Consider the following 20,770-nt stretch of genomic DNA (forward strand, 5'->3'; position numbering starts at 1 on the left):
CAGCGAAGCCATGTCTCCCAACCATGAGTGTGTTCTTTACCTCTTGCTGGGTCTCAGTTTTCATTTTTGACAAACGGGAGGATTATCCCCCATTCGTTCCCTCCTAAGGCCTCTGGGGAGCTCACCTTCACCTTGTCTTTGCTGGGTCCAGCCCACCCTCCGAGGCTCATGTCAAATCCCACTCTTCCAGGAAGGCTTTTTAAGAATTCCTGAAGTTTTCAGTGCTGGTGGATCTGCTTTTTGACCCAGGTGCTCTCCAGATGTTTGCGGGCTGTGGGGCTAAGTTCTCTGAGAGGAAGGAACATCACGATCACCTCTCCAACAACCCCTTAGGAAGGTCTGGCCCACGGCAGATGCCCAGGAGACAGTTGCTAATGTATTTTGTTCATCTCTTATTATACACACACTGGCCACAGGGACTGAGCACTTGCCTCGGCTCTGTTCTCATGAGATTTGGGCCAGTCTGGTCTCAACTCAAATGTCACCTCAGAGAAGACTCCTTGACTCTATCTTAAGGTGCTATCGCATCCGTCCTGTCGTATCCTCAGGGTAGCCCTTAGTATTCTCTTGATGACCGTGTTCATTTGCCACTGTAAGCTTGCAGACAGCAGAAGCCATATCTCTTTTCGCCTCATCCTTGTGGTCTCAGCACTTAGCACAGTGTCTGGCCTGTGGTGGGTGCTCCATAATTGTTGGATAAATTAACAAAGGAACGAATTTTATACAGTAGCCTGAGAAGTAGCTCTATTTAACAAATGAGGAAACTGTGGCCCAGGAAAGGGAAGTGACTTGCCCAAGGTCACGCAGAGAAGCAGTGTCAGGTTCCTCTGAATCTCAGTCAAGCAGTGGTTCCACTCTGTCATGATCGCTCCTGACCCTCCTCCTAATTCCTCACTCCCATGCTCCTGCCCAACACACCGTCAGCGCACGCACACACATGCACACACACACACACACACACACACACACACAGCCTCCTCTTACCCTCAGCTTACCTTCTGCCCTGGATATTCCCAGATAAAGTCCACAGCAATGTCTGGCTCACCCAGAGCCGTGCAGGTCACACTGAAGTTCTCTCCCAGTTGGACTGATGTTGCTGAAGCTTGGATGGTGGGTTTGGGGGAGGATGATGGGTCTGCCATGGAGAAGATGGGAGAGAAATGGGAACAAACATGTTGAACTGATTGTTGGAACCATTGAATGAAATGAATGGGTGGAATGAGTAAGGTCCCAGAGGGGAATGGTTGGGGTGCTTGAATTGATAGGGGATGGGTAGATGATGGAACCGGTGATCTAATGGAGGATGGATGAATGGAATGGTTGGCTTGAGGGCAGCTGGATGGATGGAATAGTGTGACATGATTGAGAATGAGTGGATGGACAGAAAGCCTGCACTGATGCAGTGTCGATCAATGGCTGGCTGACTGGCTGCCTGTCTGGACAAGATGGTTGACTACGTGGGGTGTTCTTGAAAGCTGGTTGGTTGTTCAGCGTTCCATGATCCACAGAACTCAAATCTGAAGTCCCTAAGAGGTGTCTCTCCCCATATCCTCCCTTGCCCCGCCCACCCCATCCCTAGGCCCACGCACACTTGATGTAGATCAGCATGTACTTGGTAGAGATTTGTCTCAAGCCACCCAGGCTGGCCAAGCAGAAGAGGGCTCCAGCCAAGGAAGCTCGGGGCCGGTGGATGGTGAAGCCCTTCTTCACGTCAAAGGAGATGTCTATCCCATCCACTGGGACTTCCTCCGGAGGGAACTCGCGATGCAGTGTCACGTGGGCCAGAGGGTTGGTCACCTGGCAGGGAAGCAGGACTGGTTGATGGCTGTGCAACTGCACCACCTTATAATAATCCTCGGTGGGGACAAAGAGCTCCTCTGGGTCTGGGAAGGAAGGAGGGAGAAAGACGAATGAGCTTGGCACAGATTAGTTGTTTCCTGACGCTCTACCACCGCCCATGAACATGAGGTCCGTCTCGGGGACTTAAAATGCCTCTTTCCCTGCCCATTCCTGCCCTAGGGTGCTTTTTCCTCTCTGGTAAGGGCTTCTAAGACTGACAGCTGAAGACCAGCCTGCTAGTTCCAGCTTTGTCATTTTGACTGACGTTCTTGGAGACCTGACTCCAGGGCACCTGTGAAGAAGATGAAGGTCGTTCCCTTGCAGGCCTCGCCTTCTGCGCCCTCACCATCCTGGCAGTGCTGAGCCCAGCAGCTGTATTCCCCCGTGTCCGCGCCCGTGGAGTTGACCAGCTGCAGCTGGCTGTGACGGCTGAAGCGCTTGATTCTGAAAGACAGGTGTGGGGCTGGGCCAGGGTGAGGCAGGCAGGAGACGGGGATGGCCTGGGACACCTAGCGAGCAGCGTGGAGTCGTCTGAGAGTCCCCCTCCCCACCTTTCATCACATGGCCCACTCAGTCTTCTCCCTTCCCCACTTAGGCTGTAAGGGTTTGCTGATTGCTCGCCTGTCTCTCTGGCCTCATGCAGATCTTCTGATTGGTCCATCTACCCCTCACAGACCTTGTCCTTGCGTCGCAAATGGCATCGCAAACGGCATCCCCCAAACTCCTTTGTTGTCCTTGGCTCCTTCCCTGTGTCTCGCTCTTCAGGCCAGTAAATGCCCTCTAAGCGACTCTACCCCCTAAAGGAGGCAGGGTTCCAGGAAATCTCACCCTAAGAGGCTGAATTGAGAAAAGGTGGACAAATCTCCTGAACCCTTTTATGTCCCAGCCTCTGCCTGATTTTCTTCTGGACCTGGGGTGAGCGATGCTGGTGGGGTCAACTCTGCCTTCATTTCTGCCTCCCCTATGACGGCGTCCCTGACATAAGGGCGTCTCAGCCCAACATTCCGGCACAGATAGGTCAGACAGCCTGTCCCCCGTACTACTGCCACCTTTCTCCCTGCAGGCACCATTTGCTGCCCCCAGAATTGACATCCCGGATTGTGGGAAGCCATGGCTCTCATTCTGTTAAACCACTCCACAACTGGTGGGTCTCGTGAGCCCATCTCACTGTTTCTTTCAGATGCCTGTAGTCAGAGGAGCTACTCCATGGCATACCTCAGGCGTTCCTTGCCCTCCTCTTCTAGGTATACAGGCACCCTCCAGTGAACCACCTTGCCCCGGCAGCGAAGCTCCAGGGGATCCCCAGCCCGCAGGCTGAGAGAGTCCCCCACCTTCTGGAAGCGGCCCCTCCCTAACACCAGGGTCAGAATGGAGGAGGCTGGGAGGCTTGGGGCTGCAGCCTCTGTGGGAGTCTTCATCTGCAGGGTCTTCTGGCTGAGGTCTGCTTTGGGTTTTTTCCCACCTGGGGCTCCTGGGGGCTTCACGTCTCCAGGGCTGGCTGCTTTGAAGGCTCTCTTTTTCTGAGCCTTGGGAGTTCTGCCATGCTCCTGGACTTCAGCTGTGGAGAGACAGGGTGGGTTTGGGGTCACCAGCCTTCACTGTTCATCGCAAATGGGGTCCTCTCCTCACCCCAGCAGTTGATAGAACCTCAGAGCTCTGTTACCCTTTATGCTTATTACTACTACAAAGGTAATCCTCACTCTTTAGAGAAAAATGATAAAATACAGACAAACCTGAGAAACAGGGTTAAATTTGCCCCAAAACTTACCATCCAGAGATAACCACCATGAGTATTTAAAGCATATTTTTCCAATTTTCCATTTTTAATGCACATATTTCGAAGAAATGGTCAAAAAATAAAATGGAACGGGATAACACATATTTTTAATAACCTCCATTTTCACTTAGTAATATGTTGTGATTACCATTCCATGTCAATAAACATGTATACTAAAATATTCCAAACAATTTGCTTGGTATTTCATGGTAGGGATGTATGATGATTCATTTCTTCATTGTTGGGCATTTGGGGTTTTCTGCATTCTCAGCCAAAATAGTTCTGCAATAATCATCTTACACACCTTTGATCAGATTGCTTCCTTAGAATGAGTTCCTTCGAAATGGAACTGCGGGGAGTCGGGGGGGGGGGGGCCATGGAGAGGAGCTCACACACTTTCTTATCTAAGTGGCCACCAATATTTCAAACCCTTCTAGAGCATGCTCCAAAAGAGGTCACTTAATCTGCACTTAGGTATGTCTACTGATGGGGAGCTCAGTAGTTAGCATTATTAAATAATAAATAAATAAATGCAGTCTGGCATCGAAAAACAAAGATTCCCTAGGGAGTTATGTAGACCACTCCAGAGCTACCACTGATGGTGCCTGCAGTGTTTCTGGGATAGTACCTGTCCCTGTCTATATATATATTTTTTTTATTTCATCCTCTTAATGAATGCAAAGTATTATTCTCATTTTACAGATGAGGACTTTGGGGCTCACAGAAGCTCACTTTCCCCCGGTACTGTGCCAAGGAGTGGGAGACCTGTAACTCTGACCCAGGTCAGTCTGGCTCCAGAACCCATGGTAGCTTCACCGGCAGCATATCTTTTTAAAAAAATTTTTTTTTAATATGAAATTTATTGTCAAATTGGTTTCCATACAGCACCCAGTGCTCATCCCAACAGGTGCCCTCCTCAATGCCCATCACCCACTTTCCCCTCCCTCCCACTCCCCCTTAACATTTATTTATTATTGAGAGACAGAGACAGAGCATGAGCAGGGGAGGGGCAGAGAGAGGGGGAGACACAGAATCTGAAGCAGATTCCAGGCTCTGAGCTGTCAGCACAGAGTCCGACGCGGGGCGCGAACTCACGCACCGCGAGACCATGACCTGAGCTGAAATCGAACGAACGCTTGACCGACTGAGCCACCCAGGCACCCCCGGCAGCATATCTTAGGGCTGAATGGCTGTCCCTGCTAAAAAGACCTTTCAGACCCACTATCTTCAGCTCTTACCACTGATCTAACTTTTCTTCCCTGTGGAAGAGGAAGCAGTCATGTCCTGTGCCTGCCTACTACCCCAGCGCCCAACCATCTCTTCACACAGAGAGGGCTGTGCAATTCGTACCAAGTTCTGAGGCTCTTTACTCTCCATCCTGATAGTTCCCAGACACAATCTCTCGTCGTGCCCACTGCTGTCACCATGCTGTCCAAATCCTGGTCAGATCTCATCTAGTCTGCTGATGTAGGATCCCAACCGGTCTTCTTGCTTCCAGTCTGACACACATCACACACCTCTTCTTAAACCATCACGGTCAGGGGTGCCTGGGCGGCTCAGCCGGGTAAGCGTCCAACTCTTGATTTCCGCTCAGGTCGTGATCCCACAGTTTGTGAGTTTGAGCCCCGCATCAGGCTCTGTGCTGACAGTTCAGAGTCTACTTACCCGCTCGTGCTCTCTCTCTCTCTCTCTCTCTCTCTCTCTCTCTCTCTCTTTCTCTCAAAATAAATAAATAAACTTAAAAAAACTCCCACATGATGGGTTATTTCACCAGTTCCAAAAGCCTCAGGCTACCCCATCCATCATGGGGGAGCAGGGGACAGGGGCAAGCGGCGGATATAATGTTTGGACAGCAGCAACAGACAAGATCCCAATGGAGTTTAGCGATTGTCTTTTTTTTTTTTTTTAATGGCCCCAAACCACCATCATCAACACACACAGGTACCCATGGGTAAAAACAAGACAAGATAAAGAAAGAAACCAAACCACCACATTTAAACCTGAGTCCTCTGTTTTTCACAACTGTTAAGAAAAAACTACACATCTCTTGTGTGTGTGTCATTTACGCTCACACAACTACCACACTCATAAGACTTCTGACACCAGATTGGGGGAGGGGGTTTCCACACCAAGCAGTTCTCCGAGACACCATCTGGGTATTGCACAACTTAAGTCAGGTCTAACACTATTTGCCTGGAAAGAGCATCAGACCCCCCAGCTTAAGGTCCCCAAGACTGCCCTTTCCCCCACTTCAGATGCCAATCTCGAGTCCCAGGTTGTCACTCGTGCTTCTGGCCAACCAGCTATAAGTCAGGGTGCCCACGACCCCCTTGGGGGTTTGATAATTTGCTACAATGGTTCACAGAACTCAGGGAACACTTATGTTTACTGGTTTATTATACAAGGGGATGACAAAGGGTAGAGATGAACATCCAGGTGGAAGGGGTTCGTAGGACAAGGGGTGCGGGAGGAGGCGTGGAGCTTCCATGGCCCCTCCCAGTGCACCAGTCTCCCAGAACCTCCACGTGTTCAGCAACCCGGAGGCTCTCCAAACCCCACCCTTTGGGGGTTTTTATGGAGGCTCCATCACAGAGGCACGATCCATCATCACCTCAGTTTCCAGACCCTCTCTCTCCCCCTTCTGGGGGATGCAAGGTGGCCCTGAAAGTTCCAAGCTTCTATTCATGGCTAGATCTTTCTGGTGTCCAGCCCCCACCCTGAAGCTCTCCAGGAGTCCACCGGCAGTCACCTCATTAGAACAAAAGCCACTCCTATCACCCAGATTTAGGAAGAGATTTAGGAACTCTGTGTCAGGAACCAGGGTCAAGGGCAAATATTAGAACAAAACATGTTCCTAGTGTTCTTACCACTTAGGAAATTGCAAAGGCTTTAGGAGTCCTGTGCCAGGAACTAGGGGCGGAGATCAATATATTTATTCTCTATTATTTCACAATGATGTAAAAGGTCTCCCTGGTGGGGACATCTATCCTGGGGGCCTTGCCTGGCCCTGGAGGGATAGAGTACTGCAATGGTTTGGGGAAGTTGTGCTAGTTTGGCAGTAGGTTTATTCTGAATTTCTTACACGGGAGAGCAGTTAGTTCACAGACAATTTTTCCAAGTCACTGTCTGGTTTAATCCTTGCTATAGCCCAAAAAGTGTCCCCAGCAAGCATTATCATCCCCTTTTTACAGGTTGAGAAACTAAGCCTCAGAGAGAACAGCTAGGCTCAGTATATTAATGAGGTGACCTAGAAGACTGCAGTCTGGCATCTAAAACAAAGATTCTCTAAGGAGTTATCTAGGCCACTCCAGACAAGGGGTGGGGAGCCTGGGTGAGTTCATAGAAGATGGACTTTAGAGCCAGTGGTTTAGAGCTAGGCTTTGAATCTTTGCTCTACTACAAGCTAGCTGTGTGACCTTGGCCAAGTCATATAATTTCTCTGAGCCCCATTGTCTTCATTTAGGAAATGGGAACAAAAACACCTGCCTTGCAGGACTGTTATCATATTAAATGAGATTATATATGTGAAACACTGAGTGCAGTGCCTGGCTTATAACAGAAGCTCAATAAATTGCTGTTGTCAAGAATAGTGTATCATTTCCTATTGTCCCTGTAACAAATTACCACAGACTTAGTAGTTTAAAACAGCACAAATTTAGGGGCACCTGGGTGGCCTCAGACTGGGTGGCCTCAGTTGGTTAAGCCTCAGACTTCAGCTCAGATCATGATCTCATGGTTTGTGAGTTCGAGCCCTGCATCAGGCGGTCTGCTGTCAGCACAGAACCCACTTCGGATCCTCTGTCTGTCTGTCTGTCTGTCTCTCTCCTAGCCTGATCTCTCTCTCTCAAAAATAAATAAACATTAAAAAAAAAAAACCCATCAAAAAAAAAAAAAAAAAGGGGGGGCGCCTGGGTGGCTCAGTCGGTTAAACGGCCAACTTCAGCTCAGGTCATGATCTCACACTCCGTGAGTTCGAGCCCCACGTCGGGCTCTGTGCTGACAGCTCGGAGCCTGGAGCCTGTTTCAGATTCTGTGCCTCCTTCTCTCTCTGACCCTCCCCTGTTCATGCTCTGTCTGTCTCTGTCTCAAAAATAAATAAACATTAAAAAAAAAAAAAAACCATCAATTTATCTATCGTCTTACGATTCTGAAGGTCAGAAGTCTAAAGTGGGTCTCGCTGGCTAAAATCAAGGTGTCTGCAGGAGGCAGTCCTGCAGACTCTTAGAAAATCTGTTTCCTTGCCTTTTCTGGCTTCTAGAGGCTGCCCAGATTCCTTGGCTTATGGCCCCATTTATCCATCTTCAAAGCCAGCACTATTGGATGGAATCTTCCTCGAGCCAGCACCTCCGTGGCCCTGCCTCTTCCTCTGAGTCCCTCCTGTACTTTCAAGGAGGCTTTTTTTTTTTTTTTTAATGTTTATTTATTTTTGAGACAGAGAGAGACACAGCATGAGCAGGGAAGGGGCAGAGAGAGAGGGAGACACAGAATGTGAAGCAGGCTCCAGGCTCTGAGCTGTCAGCACAGAGCCCGATGAGGGGCTCGAACTCACGAACTGTGAGATCGTGACCTGAGCCGAAGTCGGACGCTTAACTGACTGAGCCACCCAGGCGCCCCTTGGGATTACATTGGGCCACCTGAATGAATGGATAATCAGGACCACTTCCCTACATTAAGGTCAGTTGATTACCAACCTTGATTCCATTTCCAGCCTTAATGCCTCTTTGCCTTGTAAGGTTCTGGGGATAAGGACGGAGACACCTCGGGAGGCTGTTTTTCTGCCTACCACAAATAGTAAACTTATTCAAATGCAAATGTAAAGCCAAGGCTTTCAAAGCCAGACTTCCATAGATAGAGTCCTGCCAGGAAGCAGAAGCAAGCCAATCAGAGGCCAGGATAAGAGAGGGTGTGGAGTACCTGCTGGTTCTCTGATCGCCCTCATTGATAGGCTGTCATTAGAGCAGCTGGCTGGAGGTATCTCTGGGTTCTGTGTCTGGCATCCTATTTGATCTGGATGATCTGGAGTTGAAATCCAACCATGGGCTGGGTTAGAGTGCCCCCCCCCCCCCAGCTGGGGCTGTGCTGGCAGAATCAGGGCCCCAAAGGACCTCCGGGAGGGTGCCGCAAACACATCTTCCTCAGGAGAGGCTCCACCTCCCAGCATGAGCACCGCTGGGCTGTGGGGGAAGTGGCTCTCTGGGAGCCATCAAGACATCCTTAGCTTTGCAGCTTCTGGGTTTGCCAAGCCAACAAGTCACCCAGGAAAAGTCGTGAAGATGTCAAGTCTCATCTCGGGACCTGGGGGTGATGACAACGATCTGAGCTGAAAAGTAGCGGGCACCCGGGAGCTGTGCAGATTGTTTCCCGTACCTTAGGTCATGTAACACACAGGGGTGTGGAAGGGGTTTGCAAGATCACGCAGTCAATCCTTGTCATTGTGCAGATGAGGGAGCTGAGCTCAGAGAGGAGACCCTGCCGAGGCAGCACAGACAGTCCATGGATATGCTGAGCTTAGGGGTTCCAGTGCTCACTGTCCCTGTCCCCACCATGCTGTGAACAGGGTACTCCTGGGAAAGGCAGAGACAAGGAGGGGGGTCTCAGGACCCCCCGGGGAATAAAAAGATTCGAGATTGATGTCCATACCTGAAATGACACAGATGACCAGGCACCAGGACAGCCAGCAGCAGGCTCGGGAGACCATTGTGCAGAGAACTAGAGCCAAGGTGATGTGGCACAGAGACTGCAGGAGAGAGACTGCTGGGGCCGTGTGAGCAGGGAAGTGGCCAGGGACGAGGGATGGGGGCGGTGGGGGGGGGGGTGGGGGGATAAGCGAGGGGGACTGATTTCAATGGTAAATCAAAGTGTCCTGGCTTCTCTAGGACTCCAAACAAAATTCCTTTCTCTGGGTTCCCCCCGCCAAGGTGAATGGAGCTATTCAGAGCCCTGCTCAGGAAAAAAACAATTGTGCAGCCAGGAGGGGAGTGTCCTCAAGGGCAGCCGGGGAGAGCTGGGAGGCAGCCGGAGGGGCCGCTGAAGGTCACAGAAGGGTCATGACTGGGCCTGAAGGACAGGACTACTTGAGGACACAGCAGGTGAGTGTGGCAAGGAGGGGGTGAGGCCTGAACCAGACCTAAAGCAGGGGCTGGCAGGACCAAAGCCGTGGGCTGCAGCCCACTTCTCCACAGCCTTGAGCAAAGAATGGCTTCACATTGAAAAAAATACACATATGGAACCTTCACGAGTCCCAGTTGCAAGTGTACACACAGCCAAAGTAGGCACTTCTCATTTTTAAATGGCTAAAAATCCATATTTGGCGATATACGGAAATGATATAAAAGTCAAATTTCAGTGTCCGTGAATCAAGCAGTATTGAAAAACGGCCACACTCACTCCGGTACGTACTGTCTGAGGCTGCTTTTACACCACCACCCAGTTGTGTACAGAGACGCGTGGCCCTGTACAGAGACGTTGGTCAACTCTTGCTCTAAAGGTTGGTATTTATAAAAAATAATTTCCTGGGGGCGTCTGGATGGCTTAGTCGGTTATGCATCCGACTTCGGCTCAGGTCATGATCTCACGGTCCGTGGGTTCGAGCCCCGCGTCAGGCTCTGTGCTGACAGCTCAGAGCCTGGAGCCTGCTTCAGATTCTGTGTCTCCTTATCTCTCTGCCCCTCCCCGGCTCACACTCTGCCTCTCTCTCTCTCTCTCTCTCTCTCTCAAAAATTAATAAACATTAAAAAAAATTTTCTGAACTAAATAAGATGTAAATAAGATTCATTCTCAAAAAATATTCCGGGGCACCTGGGTGGCGCAGTCGGTTAAGCGTCCGACTTCAGCCAGGTCACGATCTCGTGGTCCGTGAGTTCGAGCCCCGCGTCAGGCTCTGGGCTGATGGCTCAGAGCCTGGAGCCTGTTTCCGATTCTGTGTCTCCCTCTCTCTCTGCCCCTCCCCCGTCCATGCTCTGTCTCTCTCTGTCCCAAAAATAAATAAACGTTAAAAAAAAAAAAATATTCCACGTGAAGCTTAAGTTCCCTTTGACCCTCCTTCCCACTTCTCCCCCCCCACACCCCCCCCCCCCCGCTTTCCTCAGGGGTTACCGCTTGGGTGAGTGTTCTAGATCTTTTTCTGCATTGACATAAGCATATGTGTATCCACAGGGAAACAAAGGATTGTTTTGTGAATTTGTTTTTCTGTAGATGGTTTTACACGGCAAATAGTTTTCTTAAACTTGCTTTTTTCTCAACTCAACAATGTTCCGTGGCCCCCTATATGGACCTACCTTTATACTTTTTAAACCGCTACATAATATTCTATGGCTTGGCTCTATTGTTTATTATTCCCTTAGGAGAGGACATGTAACCTGGTTCCATTTTTGCTATTGGAAACAATGCTACAAAGAGCAAGAACTAGCCCTTCAAGGCTCAAATAGCTACATTTCCTTGAAGAAAATGCTTGTTAAATGAAAAAATGGTGGGGCGCCTGGGTGGCTCAGTTGGTTAAGCGGCCAACTTCAGCTCAGGTCATGATCTCGCGGTCCGTGAGTTCGAGCCCTGCGTCGGGCTCTGTGTGACAGCTCAGAGCCTGGAGCCTGTTTCCGATTCTGTGTCTCCCCTCTCTGACCCTCCCCCGTTCATGCTTTGTCTCTCTCTGTCTCAAAAATAAACTTAAAAAAAAAAAATGAAAGAATGGTATGCAACGCAGGCACGTGACGGGATGTACTCTCACTCATCCATGTTCACTCATCCATGTTTGTGACTAAGTAAACACCACCAGGCAAGTCCCTCCAAATGTAGGCGTAAGCCTCTTGCTGAAGTTTTGTGTACCTGCTAATTACTGGTTGTAAGCAGGTGGAAAGCCTCCTGGCTTCTGGTTGAAACAGGATTCCCTCTGTACAAACTCAATGGGCATTCTTGGAAGGTAGTGTGATGGGTGGGAAGCAGCAGAGAATGGAGAGCCCGGGCGCTTGGGGCCCCATTCTCACCTTGCCACTTGCTGTATGACCTTGATCAGCCTCTTCTCTTTGGGCCTCAGTTTCCCCATCCGTTTAAGGAAGGTGTTGGACACTTAGAGCTCTGGCCTCGCAGAGCCTTAACCTCCTCTTTTTGGTGACCAAGTCCTTCAAGGAGTGGAAGGGCTCTGAGAAGTGATGGTGTAGCTTCCAGCCACGTGGGCAGAGTGCTCTCAAGGGAGGTGCTGGGAGCAGGGCAGGGCACCACCACTTTGAACCCAAGTTCTCACTGATTGTTCCCCAGGGGAGAGATTTCACAGAGTGTCCGTGCAGCCCAGCCCAAGGCCCTAGAGAACACCCATGGCGGACTGGAACCCAACGTCCTGGGTTTGGACTGCTGGCTACCAGACTCTCTTGGAGCACCCCGTTCCCCTCTGTTCCACAGCACTTAACACAGGTTGTTATTTATGGGAATTTGTGTGATTGCGTCATGAATGTCTGGCTCCCACTCTGTAGGGCGAGAGCTCTGTGAAAGCTGGGACCAGGTCTATATTGCTCAGCCCTTATTCCAGTCCCCTAGCACAGTGCCTGGTACTTTGTGGGCACTAGACAAACACCTGCTGAATGAATAAATGAGCTGCTCCAGCCTGGTTTCAGAAGCAGAGACAGCCTTCTCTTTAACCCAAGGGCCCAAAGGGGCAAATGAAGAGGAGTGGGGAGCAGAGGGGGCACTGTGCAAACATGCCAGACAACATCACAGAATTAGAAAAGTCATTCCCTTCGTGGGTGTCAGCCCACCGGTGGGCTGGGGATGGGAGGTGGGGAGATTCTGGAATAGTAGGCCTTGGGGAATTGGTACTCACAGAAGCTCTGAACTGCAGTATTTATTCATTCATTCATCTGTTTCATCCATCAAATATTTACTGAGAATCTACTTTACCAAGCAATGGAGACAGATATTAGCCAAAATCACACAAATAATGATCTAACCACCAGTTAGGACAGTGTTGTGATGGGAAAGTAGGATCCTAGGAGAGATAATGGGGAGGGTGTATAAAGTGCACTGGAGGGGGTGCCTGGGTGGTTCAGTTGGCTGAACCTTGACTGTGCATCTGACTCTCGATTTTGGCTCAGGTCATGATCCCAGGGTGGTGGGATCGAGCCCTGCTTAGGGTTCTGAGCTGAGCACGGAGCCTGCTTAAGATCATTGCACCATCTCTCCCTCTGCCCCTCCCCTGCTCGTGTTCTCTCTCTCTAAAATAACCAAATAAAAATAAATAAATAAATAAATAAATAAATAGAAAAGTGCTCTGGAGAAAGGATTAGGAAGGAATTTCTGAAGAAGTGCTATTTTAAGGAAAATCCACAAGAATAATGAGCTTCTATTAGTAAGCTTCCAGGCTTACAAGAAGAGCCTTCATTCCATGGAAATGGAATGTTTCAATAGAATTTTGAGTGAGTCACGGGATCTTGGAATCCTAGAAAGAGAATCTCAGAGTCACAGAATCTTAACCTCACAGAATCCTGAAACAAATACTTACAGATTCTTCAACAGTAAATGGAACCTTAGAATTCAATGTTAAAGACTCAGAATCTTCACATAGAAGAACAAAGGGAATCTTTTTTTTTTTTTTCAATTTTTTTTTAATGTTTATTTCTTTTTGAGAGAGAGAGAGAGTATGAGCAGGAGAGAGGCAGAGAGAGAGAGAGGGAGGGAGACACAGAATCAGAAGCAGGATCGAGGCTCTGAGCTGTCAGCACAGAGCCCGACACGGGACTCAAACCCACGAACCGTGAGATCATGACCTGAGCTGAAGTCACACGCTTATCCGACGGAGCCACCCAGGCGCCCCAAGAACAAAGGGAATCTTAAGAGATAATTTACTTGCATCACCTTCTCTCTCCTATCGTACAGATAGTAACACAACAAAACTAAAGAGTGCAGTCATAGAAGCCAGCCAGAACGCTCACTTCTTATTATTAATAGATTAGGACTCCATACATTTAGTAAATAATAATAATAATAATAATAATAGCAACAATGTTTACATTTACTGTCTCATTACTATGTGCTAATTGCTGCTAAGTGATTTATATCCAACACCAAACTTGTGAAGTATATATTTTATAGTACCCACATATTATAATTAAGAAAACAGAATCTCAGGGGGAATAAAAATGGTTAATGGTCACTCAGCTAGAACGCGGTAGAAACAGAACCCTAGGGCGTTTTTGCTTATTTGCGTTTTAATTTAAAGACTGTGCTCTAATGCACAGTACTACACAGGTTTTTTTCTAATTACAGCTGTTTTCAAGCTTCTTCCCAGTGACCCCAGCTTTCCTGTAACTTTGCCTTTAGGAGTAAAAGTACTCTCTTGGCTTGAGTTTGCTGTGGGGTGATCAACTTCCCGGAAGATCTGTAACACACCCTCATGTCAAAGAAGCCTTCTGAAGACCTAAATGTGCTGTTAAGCCTAAAAGAAGTGAGTTTGTTTATGGGATCCAAGCGACAGTATGACATCGGGAAACTTAGTTCCCGTCTGAGGTCAGGCACTAAATAGCTATGTTTTGGCAGCTAAGTGATGGAGCCTCCCTAGGTCCCAGGTTCCACGTCTCTTAGATGAGCTTCTGGGGCCTGCCCTGCCTACCTCAACGGTGGAGAGATAATGCATGCAAATATGCTTTGTGACTTATGAAATAAATGTAAGGATCCTAAGGTTCAATGGTGTCTCTTCTACCTTGTGAGTGAGAGCATGGCTGGATCTCCCTCAATGGAGGCCAATTTGGAAAGATGAGGAGCCTCAAAAAATATTCATTACTCTTTTATCTGGAATTCAAGTTTTAGGAAACAATCTCGGAGCCATGCTGAAAAATTAGAATCAACCTAAATGTCTGACAACAGGTGATTAGATAAATAACTTATACTATTACCACATAATGGAATTTAATATAGTTACTTTAAATGTTTTGAAGAATATTTAATCACATAAAATATTGTTCATAACAAATTAAGGTATATCAGAGATAAAATAATATTCATAATAAGTTCCAGGTTTTTACAAATGAAAGTATACATGAGTGGCACATAAGTGATCCATAAATATTGCTATTATTATTATTATTGCTGTTGATGTTGTTATGTAATAAAAGAATGATATTAATCATAGTGTTGATGTAGGCTGTCTTTGGATTATAGGATTATGGCTTTAAATTATTTTCATCTTTTGATGAACTATCTATCTTTTGATGAACTATCTATAATGAACGCCTAATATTTTTCCAAGAGAAACAATAAAAATCATGAGAAAAGTGATTCTGTGACTTTTAGGCCTATTTTTTGTTTGCACTCTATTTCTCTATCTCTCCACCCGCTAAGTGACCTCTGCCCCAAACTAAGTGTCCTCGCATCCCTGAGACCTATAGCCAAAAATAATCTGTTTTGTGCCAAGTGGTTAGAAAGTCCTTGTGTTCTTCCCCACACAGAGGGGCAATCCCCAAGTCTTTCGGGGGAATACCGGACACTGATATAGGCCTTTCTCGTAGCGGAAGAGGGTTTTTCTGGTGTTCATATGAACAGTCCCCCTGCCCCGGGACTCCTTCCTTTAACTAAACTTAAAAGTGAGACCCATCTTTGGGCACACTCTCCTGATGGAGGCCGGCAGAACTGGGATCTGCCAGCAGGTGGCAGTATCTACCCACTTGCAGCTCTCCAGAGGGCCGCCCAGAGATTTTGAACTTTTCTCCTGAAATCAGAGAAACTACTGCCCAGAGACAGGGGGAAGACGGTCTGAAATCCCAGTGCATTGTTCTGCCCACATCTCCACACCACACTGTCTTTCTCTCTCACAAACATTTTGGAAGGGCCACTCCATGTAGGAAGGGGCTTGGAACAGAACCAAAAAGATGAAGTCATGTCAGTGTGTTTCCTTCCCATATTTGCCTCCTTCTCCTGGGTCCTTCTCCTCTTTCTGATTCTTACTGTAGGAGTGACCCTTGGTTCTCTTCCCCTTTGATGAGCTCATTGCTTTCTCTGGCCTTGAACAGTATTTATATGCCTGTAACTTTCAAATTTGTATCCCCAGCCTGACCTCTTTCTTGAATGCCAGATTTGTCTATCCAAATGGCTCTTAGACATCGCCTCTTGGATGTCTAATAGAAATCTTACGAAACTGGTCACGGACTTGAAGTCGATCTTTTTTCCCACTTTCACTCTCCAAATTTCTCCTCCTTCAATTTTGTTCATCAGAGTTCAGAGTAACTCCATCCTTCCAGTGGCTCAGGCCAAGATCCTTGAAGTCATTCCTGACTCTTTTTTTCTGTCACCATATATTCAATCCTTCAGGAAATCATGTTAACTCCACCTTGAAATATATCCAGTCTCTAACCACTTCTCACCAACTCTATGCCATTTTGGCTGAGCCACTAGCATCTCTCACTCGGATTACTACAAAAGCCTCCTAACAGATCCCCAGTGCTTACTCTTGCCCCCCATTAGTATTCAGTATCCTTGACACAGAAATATATCAACTCCAGAACATATAAAGAGCTCTTACAACTGACCAGCAAAAGACAACCCAATTTAAAGACAAAGGAAAAAAAAATTAAAATGGACGAAGGACATGAATAGACATCTCTTCAAAGAGGATGTGTGTACAAATGGCCAATCAGCACACAAAAAGATGTTCAGCATCATTAGTCATTAGAGAAATGCAAATCAAAATCACGAGATACCAAAAAAAAGAAGGAAAAAAACAACAACTCAGCTACACTTCAGTTACAAAAAGAGAAAATAAAACCACAAGATACCATTTCACACTGACCAGGACGGCATTAAACAAAAAATAAAAACCAGAAAATAACGAGGGTTGTCAAGGACATGGAAAATGCTTGTGCATTGCTGGTGGGGATATAAAGCGGTGCAGCTTCTGTGGAAACAGCTCAGCGCTTCCTCAAACAGTTAAATATAGAATTATCATACGGACTAGCAATTCCACTCTTAGTAAATACATAAGAGGGCTAAAAACAAGTACTCAAACAAGGGTTGGTACACAAATGTTTATAGCAGCACTACTCACAATGGCCGAAAAGAGGAAAAAAGCTAAATGCCCATCAGCTGATGAAAGGATAAGCAAAGTGTGATATATTCACACAATAAAATACTATTCAGCCATAAAAAGAATGAAGTGGGGCTACATGTTGCAGCATTTAGGAACCTCGAGGCCATTATTGTGATGGTGAGTTTTACATGTCAACTTGACTGGGCTAAGCGATGCCCGGAGAGCTGATAAAACATCACTTCTGGGTGTGTCTGTGATGGTTAGCAAATGAGTCACTGAGAGATTAGCATTTGGTGCAGTATACTGAGTAAGGAACTGCCCTCACCAATGTGGTCTGGTCGGGCATCATGCAGTCCATCAAGGGCTGAATGGAACAAATGACAAATGGCAAAGAAAAGGCAAATGCAGCTCTCTCTCTCTCTTAAGTTTATTTATTTTTGGGAAAGAGAGAGAGAGAGAGAGCAGAGGAGGGGCAGAGAGCACCCCAAGCAGGCTCTGTGTACTTTGCCCAGAGCCTGATGCAGGGCTCAAACTCAGGAACCGGGAGAAGATGACCAGAGCCCAAATCAGGAGTTGGATGCCGAACCAACTGAGCCACCCAGGCGCCCCGCAGCTCTCTTCTTGGGTTGGGACGTCTATCTTTTCCTGTCCTCAGACCACCCCTCCACCCCACCCCCATTCTCAGGCCTGCAGACTCTAACTAAATCACACTACTGGCTTTTCCGGTTCTCCAGTTTGCAGCCGGCAGTTTATGGGACTTGTCAGTTTCCACAACTGCCTGAGCCAATTCCTATAATAAACCTCCTCCTATATATATCTATTTCTATATACCCTGTTGGTTCTGTTTCTCTGGAGAACCCTAATACAATTATGCTAAGTGAAAGAAGCCAGACACTAAAGGCCACACATAATACCATTCCGTTTATATGACCCACTCAGAATAGGCAAATCCATAGAGGCAGAAAGCCAACTGGTGGTTTCCAAGGGTTGGGGGAGGGGACACTGGAGATTGTTTAACAGGTACGGGTTTTCTTTTAGGGGGATGAAACCGGCTTGAAACTACGCAGAGCGGGTGGTTGCACAACAATGTGAAGGTACTAAATGTCACGAAATGGTTCCCTTTAAAATGGCTGATTTTATGTTATGTGAATTTTACCTCCGAAGAAAGAAGAAAATAAACGTCCTGTCCCTCCTCTGTTCCACACCCTGCAACAGCTCCCCAAATGCCTCAGAGTAAAAGGTGAAGTCCTCACAAGGGCCCACAAGCCCCCTCCTCACCCCCATTTCATCGGGTCCCTCCTTATCTCTGCTCTCCTGATACTCCCCCTCCCCCTCCCTCTACTCCAGCCACACTGGCCTCCTTGCTGTTCCTGGAACATTCCAGGCCTACTGTTGCCTCCAAGCACTTGCTCCAGCTGTTTCCTCTGCCCGAAGACACTCTTCCTACAGCTTGGCTACCTTCCTTACCTCTTCCACGCTGTCGCTGTCATTCACGCTGTTTGGCCCCTGCCGAATACCCTACAGAATACTGCAACTTCCTGTTATCCTGGGAACCTTCACCTGCTTTTCCTTCTTTTTGTCCACAGCACTTGTCACCCACTAAGATACTGTCATGTCTGCTTATCGCGTATCTGTCTCCCCTCTGCTGGAACACAGAGGCCAGGAGGGCAGAGATCTTCATTTTGTTTGCTGATAAAGCTCTGAAAATAGTACTTGGCCCATAGCAGGTGCTGAATGAGGATTTTCTAATGAATTGGGGAGATGAAATGTAACATCACAAGTAAAGCCCTTACAACACTGCCTGGCTCACCGAAAATGCTCAGTGAATGGCAGATACTATTTATGATGCTTGAGGAACCCCAACCTCCACCCTGGGGCCAGCCCCTTTATAATCTGTCTAAGAAGGTATTGCCTCATCTACTAGAAGATCTGTTAAAACAAAAACAAAATCCAGCCAGGTATATTTGAAGATCCAGTTGGCTTCATTAAATAATTCATGAATTGGGCAATGTCCCACGTAGGAGGCAGAGGGGAGCCTGGAAGAGTTGTACAAAATGGAAGGTTTTTATAGAAGGAGGGTGAGCAAGAAAGTTATTAGCAAAAGAAAAGGGGTGTTCCAGGCACGGTGGCTTTTCCTTAGGGAGAAAAGCAAGGGGTCCTATCCTGTAGATCATCTCATCTTTCTTTGGGGGGTCTCCGTGGCAGATTCATTGGCACTGATTGAAAAATTCCTGACTGACCGGTAAAGCCTACATTTCTGGGGGAAGTTGAAACGGATTAGGTATTAATCCCCAAGTCATGGTTTGTGAATTTAGCCTCAATGACACCATGTTGGGCCTGTGGTTTTATTTTTAACAGATCTCATTATAAGGTAATTATTTTAATTTCTTCTTAGTCCCCCACTGGATTCTATTCATCTTTCTGGTCAACATCACTCTCACCTGGATGCCTAGGTTGGGTCCATCTGCTGTGGGCCAGCATTGTATTTTATAGTTTACAGATCACAAGTGTCCAAACTTCTTTGTAACAATGACCTGTTTGTCTTCTGTGAGAGTGGACGCTCCATGAGGACAGGTCAGGGCCCCCACTTCCTATTTGCTCACTTCCATCTCCCAGCTCAGTACCTGGCATGCAGCAGGTACTCAATAAATGTTGTTGGGGGAACGAATATGTTGGGGAGGAAAAACATCCTCTGCCCTTCAAGATCCTTCTAGCTAGACTAAGAATCAAATTGACATGAGACAGATTAACGGGAAAAAATCGAATTTAGTTTCATACGTAAGGAATCCACATAAACATGGAAATCCCAAAGGCACTGAAGCTATGCAACACTTATATGAGCCTGTTATGAAGATAAGTTTCTTAGGCTAATTGGAATGTCTTGTTAAAAGGTCTCTTCTTGGTACAGGCTCTTTCCAGTGTAAATTTAGGCAGTTGAGGGGGAGGTGAAGAGCTTTCCTTGAATCTGCTGGGTATGGATTGCTTTTAACTTAAAATAATCTTTATGCCACAGTGACCCATCTTGGAGCAGCCTGCCCTTGGCGCCTACAAATAGATGGAAGGACATACTTTCCATCCAGGTCTCCTTGTAGAATTCTTAGAGGACTCTGAACTGGTGACAGATTGAGGACAACCATTGGAAAAAGCTTTTGGTCATCCCTATCTTTTGGATGAACAAATTGATTTTTAAAGCAGTTACATGTCTTGTCCATGCAAACTCAGCAGGTGAGTGGGGAGCCCAGGGTTGCCATCTGTCCATCTTTTCACCCAAGCAGAACTTTTTTTTCTTTTTAAAAAATATTTTTTAATGTTCATGTATTTTTGAGAGAGAGACAGAGTGTGAGCAGGAGAGGAGCAGAGAGAGAGGGAGACACAGAATCCGAAGCAGGCTCCAGACTCTGAGCTCTCAACATGGGGCTCGAACCCACGAACTGTGGGATCATGACCGGAGCTGAAGTGTGACACATAACTGACTGAGCTACCCAGGCGCCCCACAGAGGCAGATGTGTGGGGAATGGGAGATACTACTGAACTTTATTGTAGGACCACCTCCTCCAGGAAGTCTTTACAAATATCCTGGGGGAACAACATTCTCAATTTCCTCTGTATTCTCAAACAGTTTATTGTTTTTTATGTTCTAGAATTTTCCACACAGCCCTGGATTTTAACAGCTGGTCTTTTTGCCTTTCCTGTGAATTATGCACTCCCCAGAGTCAAGCTCTAATAAATGTCCCTCCAGAGTCTCTGTGGCCAGGTTCAAATCCCAACTCCACAACTTACCGGCTGTGCCACGTTGGTCAAAGACCTGGACGTCTCTGGGCTCTCCTCCGAAAAGTGGGTAAGTAATGTCACGGGTATGATGGGGCTACTTAGAAATGTAATCTGACCAAGCAGATAAAGTGCATGGCCTCAATTTTGTCAAGTCTCAATGTTCGGTTTCTCAGCAAAGTTTTGGCAAGTAGTAGGAATTTAGGGGAGAAATATCCAGCTCAGGGAATCAGAAGCCCTGACTTCTGGCCTTGAGTAGCCTTGGCCAAATCCCCCTACTTTCTCTAGGTCTTTGCGGGGGTCTGAGCACTGACGTAGGTTCTCCGGGCTGTGGGGCTGGGCCGCTCGGGGCTGGTGACATTCTAAGATTCCAGGAGCGAATG

General features: G+C 47.3%; 1 protein-coding gene across 2 annotated transcripts; it reads right to left on the minus strand.

The window, feature by feature from the left end:
* Positions 1-375: 375 nt before the first annotated feature.
* On the minus strand, positions 376-20,715 carry LOC123575940 (platelet-derived growth factor receptor-like protein). 2 transcript variants are annotated; one of them, XM_045436996.1, is made up of 5 exons: positions 20,400-20,715; positions 3,055-3,397; positions 2,132-2,283; positions 1,590-1,883; positions 376-1,135 (listed from the first exon to the last, which is right to left on the minus strand). In XM_045436996.1, the coding sequence occupies exons 2-5, from the start codon at positions 3,255-3,257 to the stop codon at positions 987-989; spliced, it is 798 nt and encodes a 265-aa protein (XP_045292952.1). In that variant the 5' UTR covers positions 3,258-3,397; positions 20,400-20,715; the 3' UTR covers positions 376-986. The 2 variants fall into 2 exon arrangements, with proteins under 2 accessions (XP_045292952.1, XP_045292942.1); XM_045436986.1 differs by lacking the exon at positions 20,400-20,715 and adding an exon at positions 9,257-9,426.
* Between the last annotated feature and the right edge of the window lie 55 nt (positions 20,716-20,770).

This window comes from Leopardus geoffroyi, chromosome A1 (assembly GCF_018350155.1).
Source record: "Leopardus geoffroyi isolate Oge1 chromosome A1, O.geoffroyi_Oge1_pat1.0, whole genome shotgun sequence".
Taxonomy (NCBI): Eukaryota; Metazoa; Chordata; class Mammalia; order Carnivora; family Felidae; genus Leopardus; species Leopardus geoffroyi.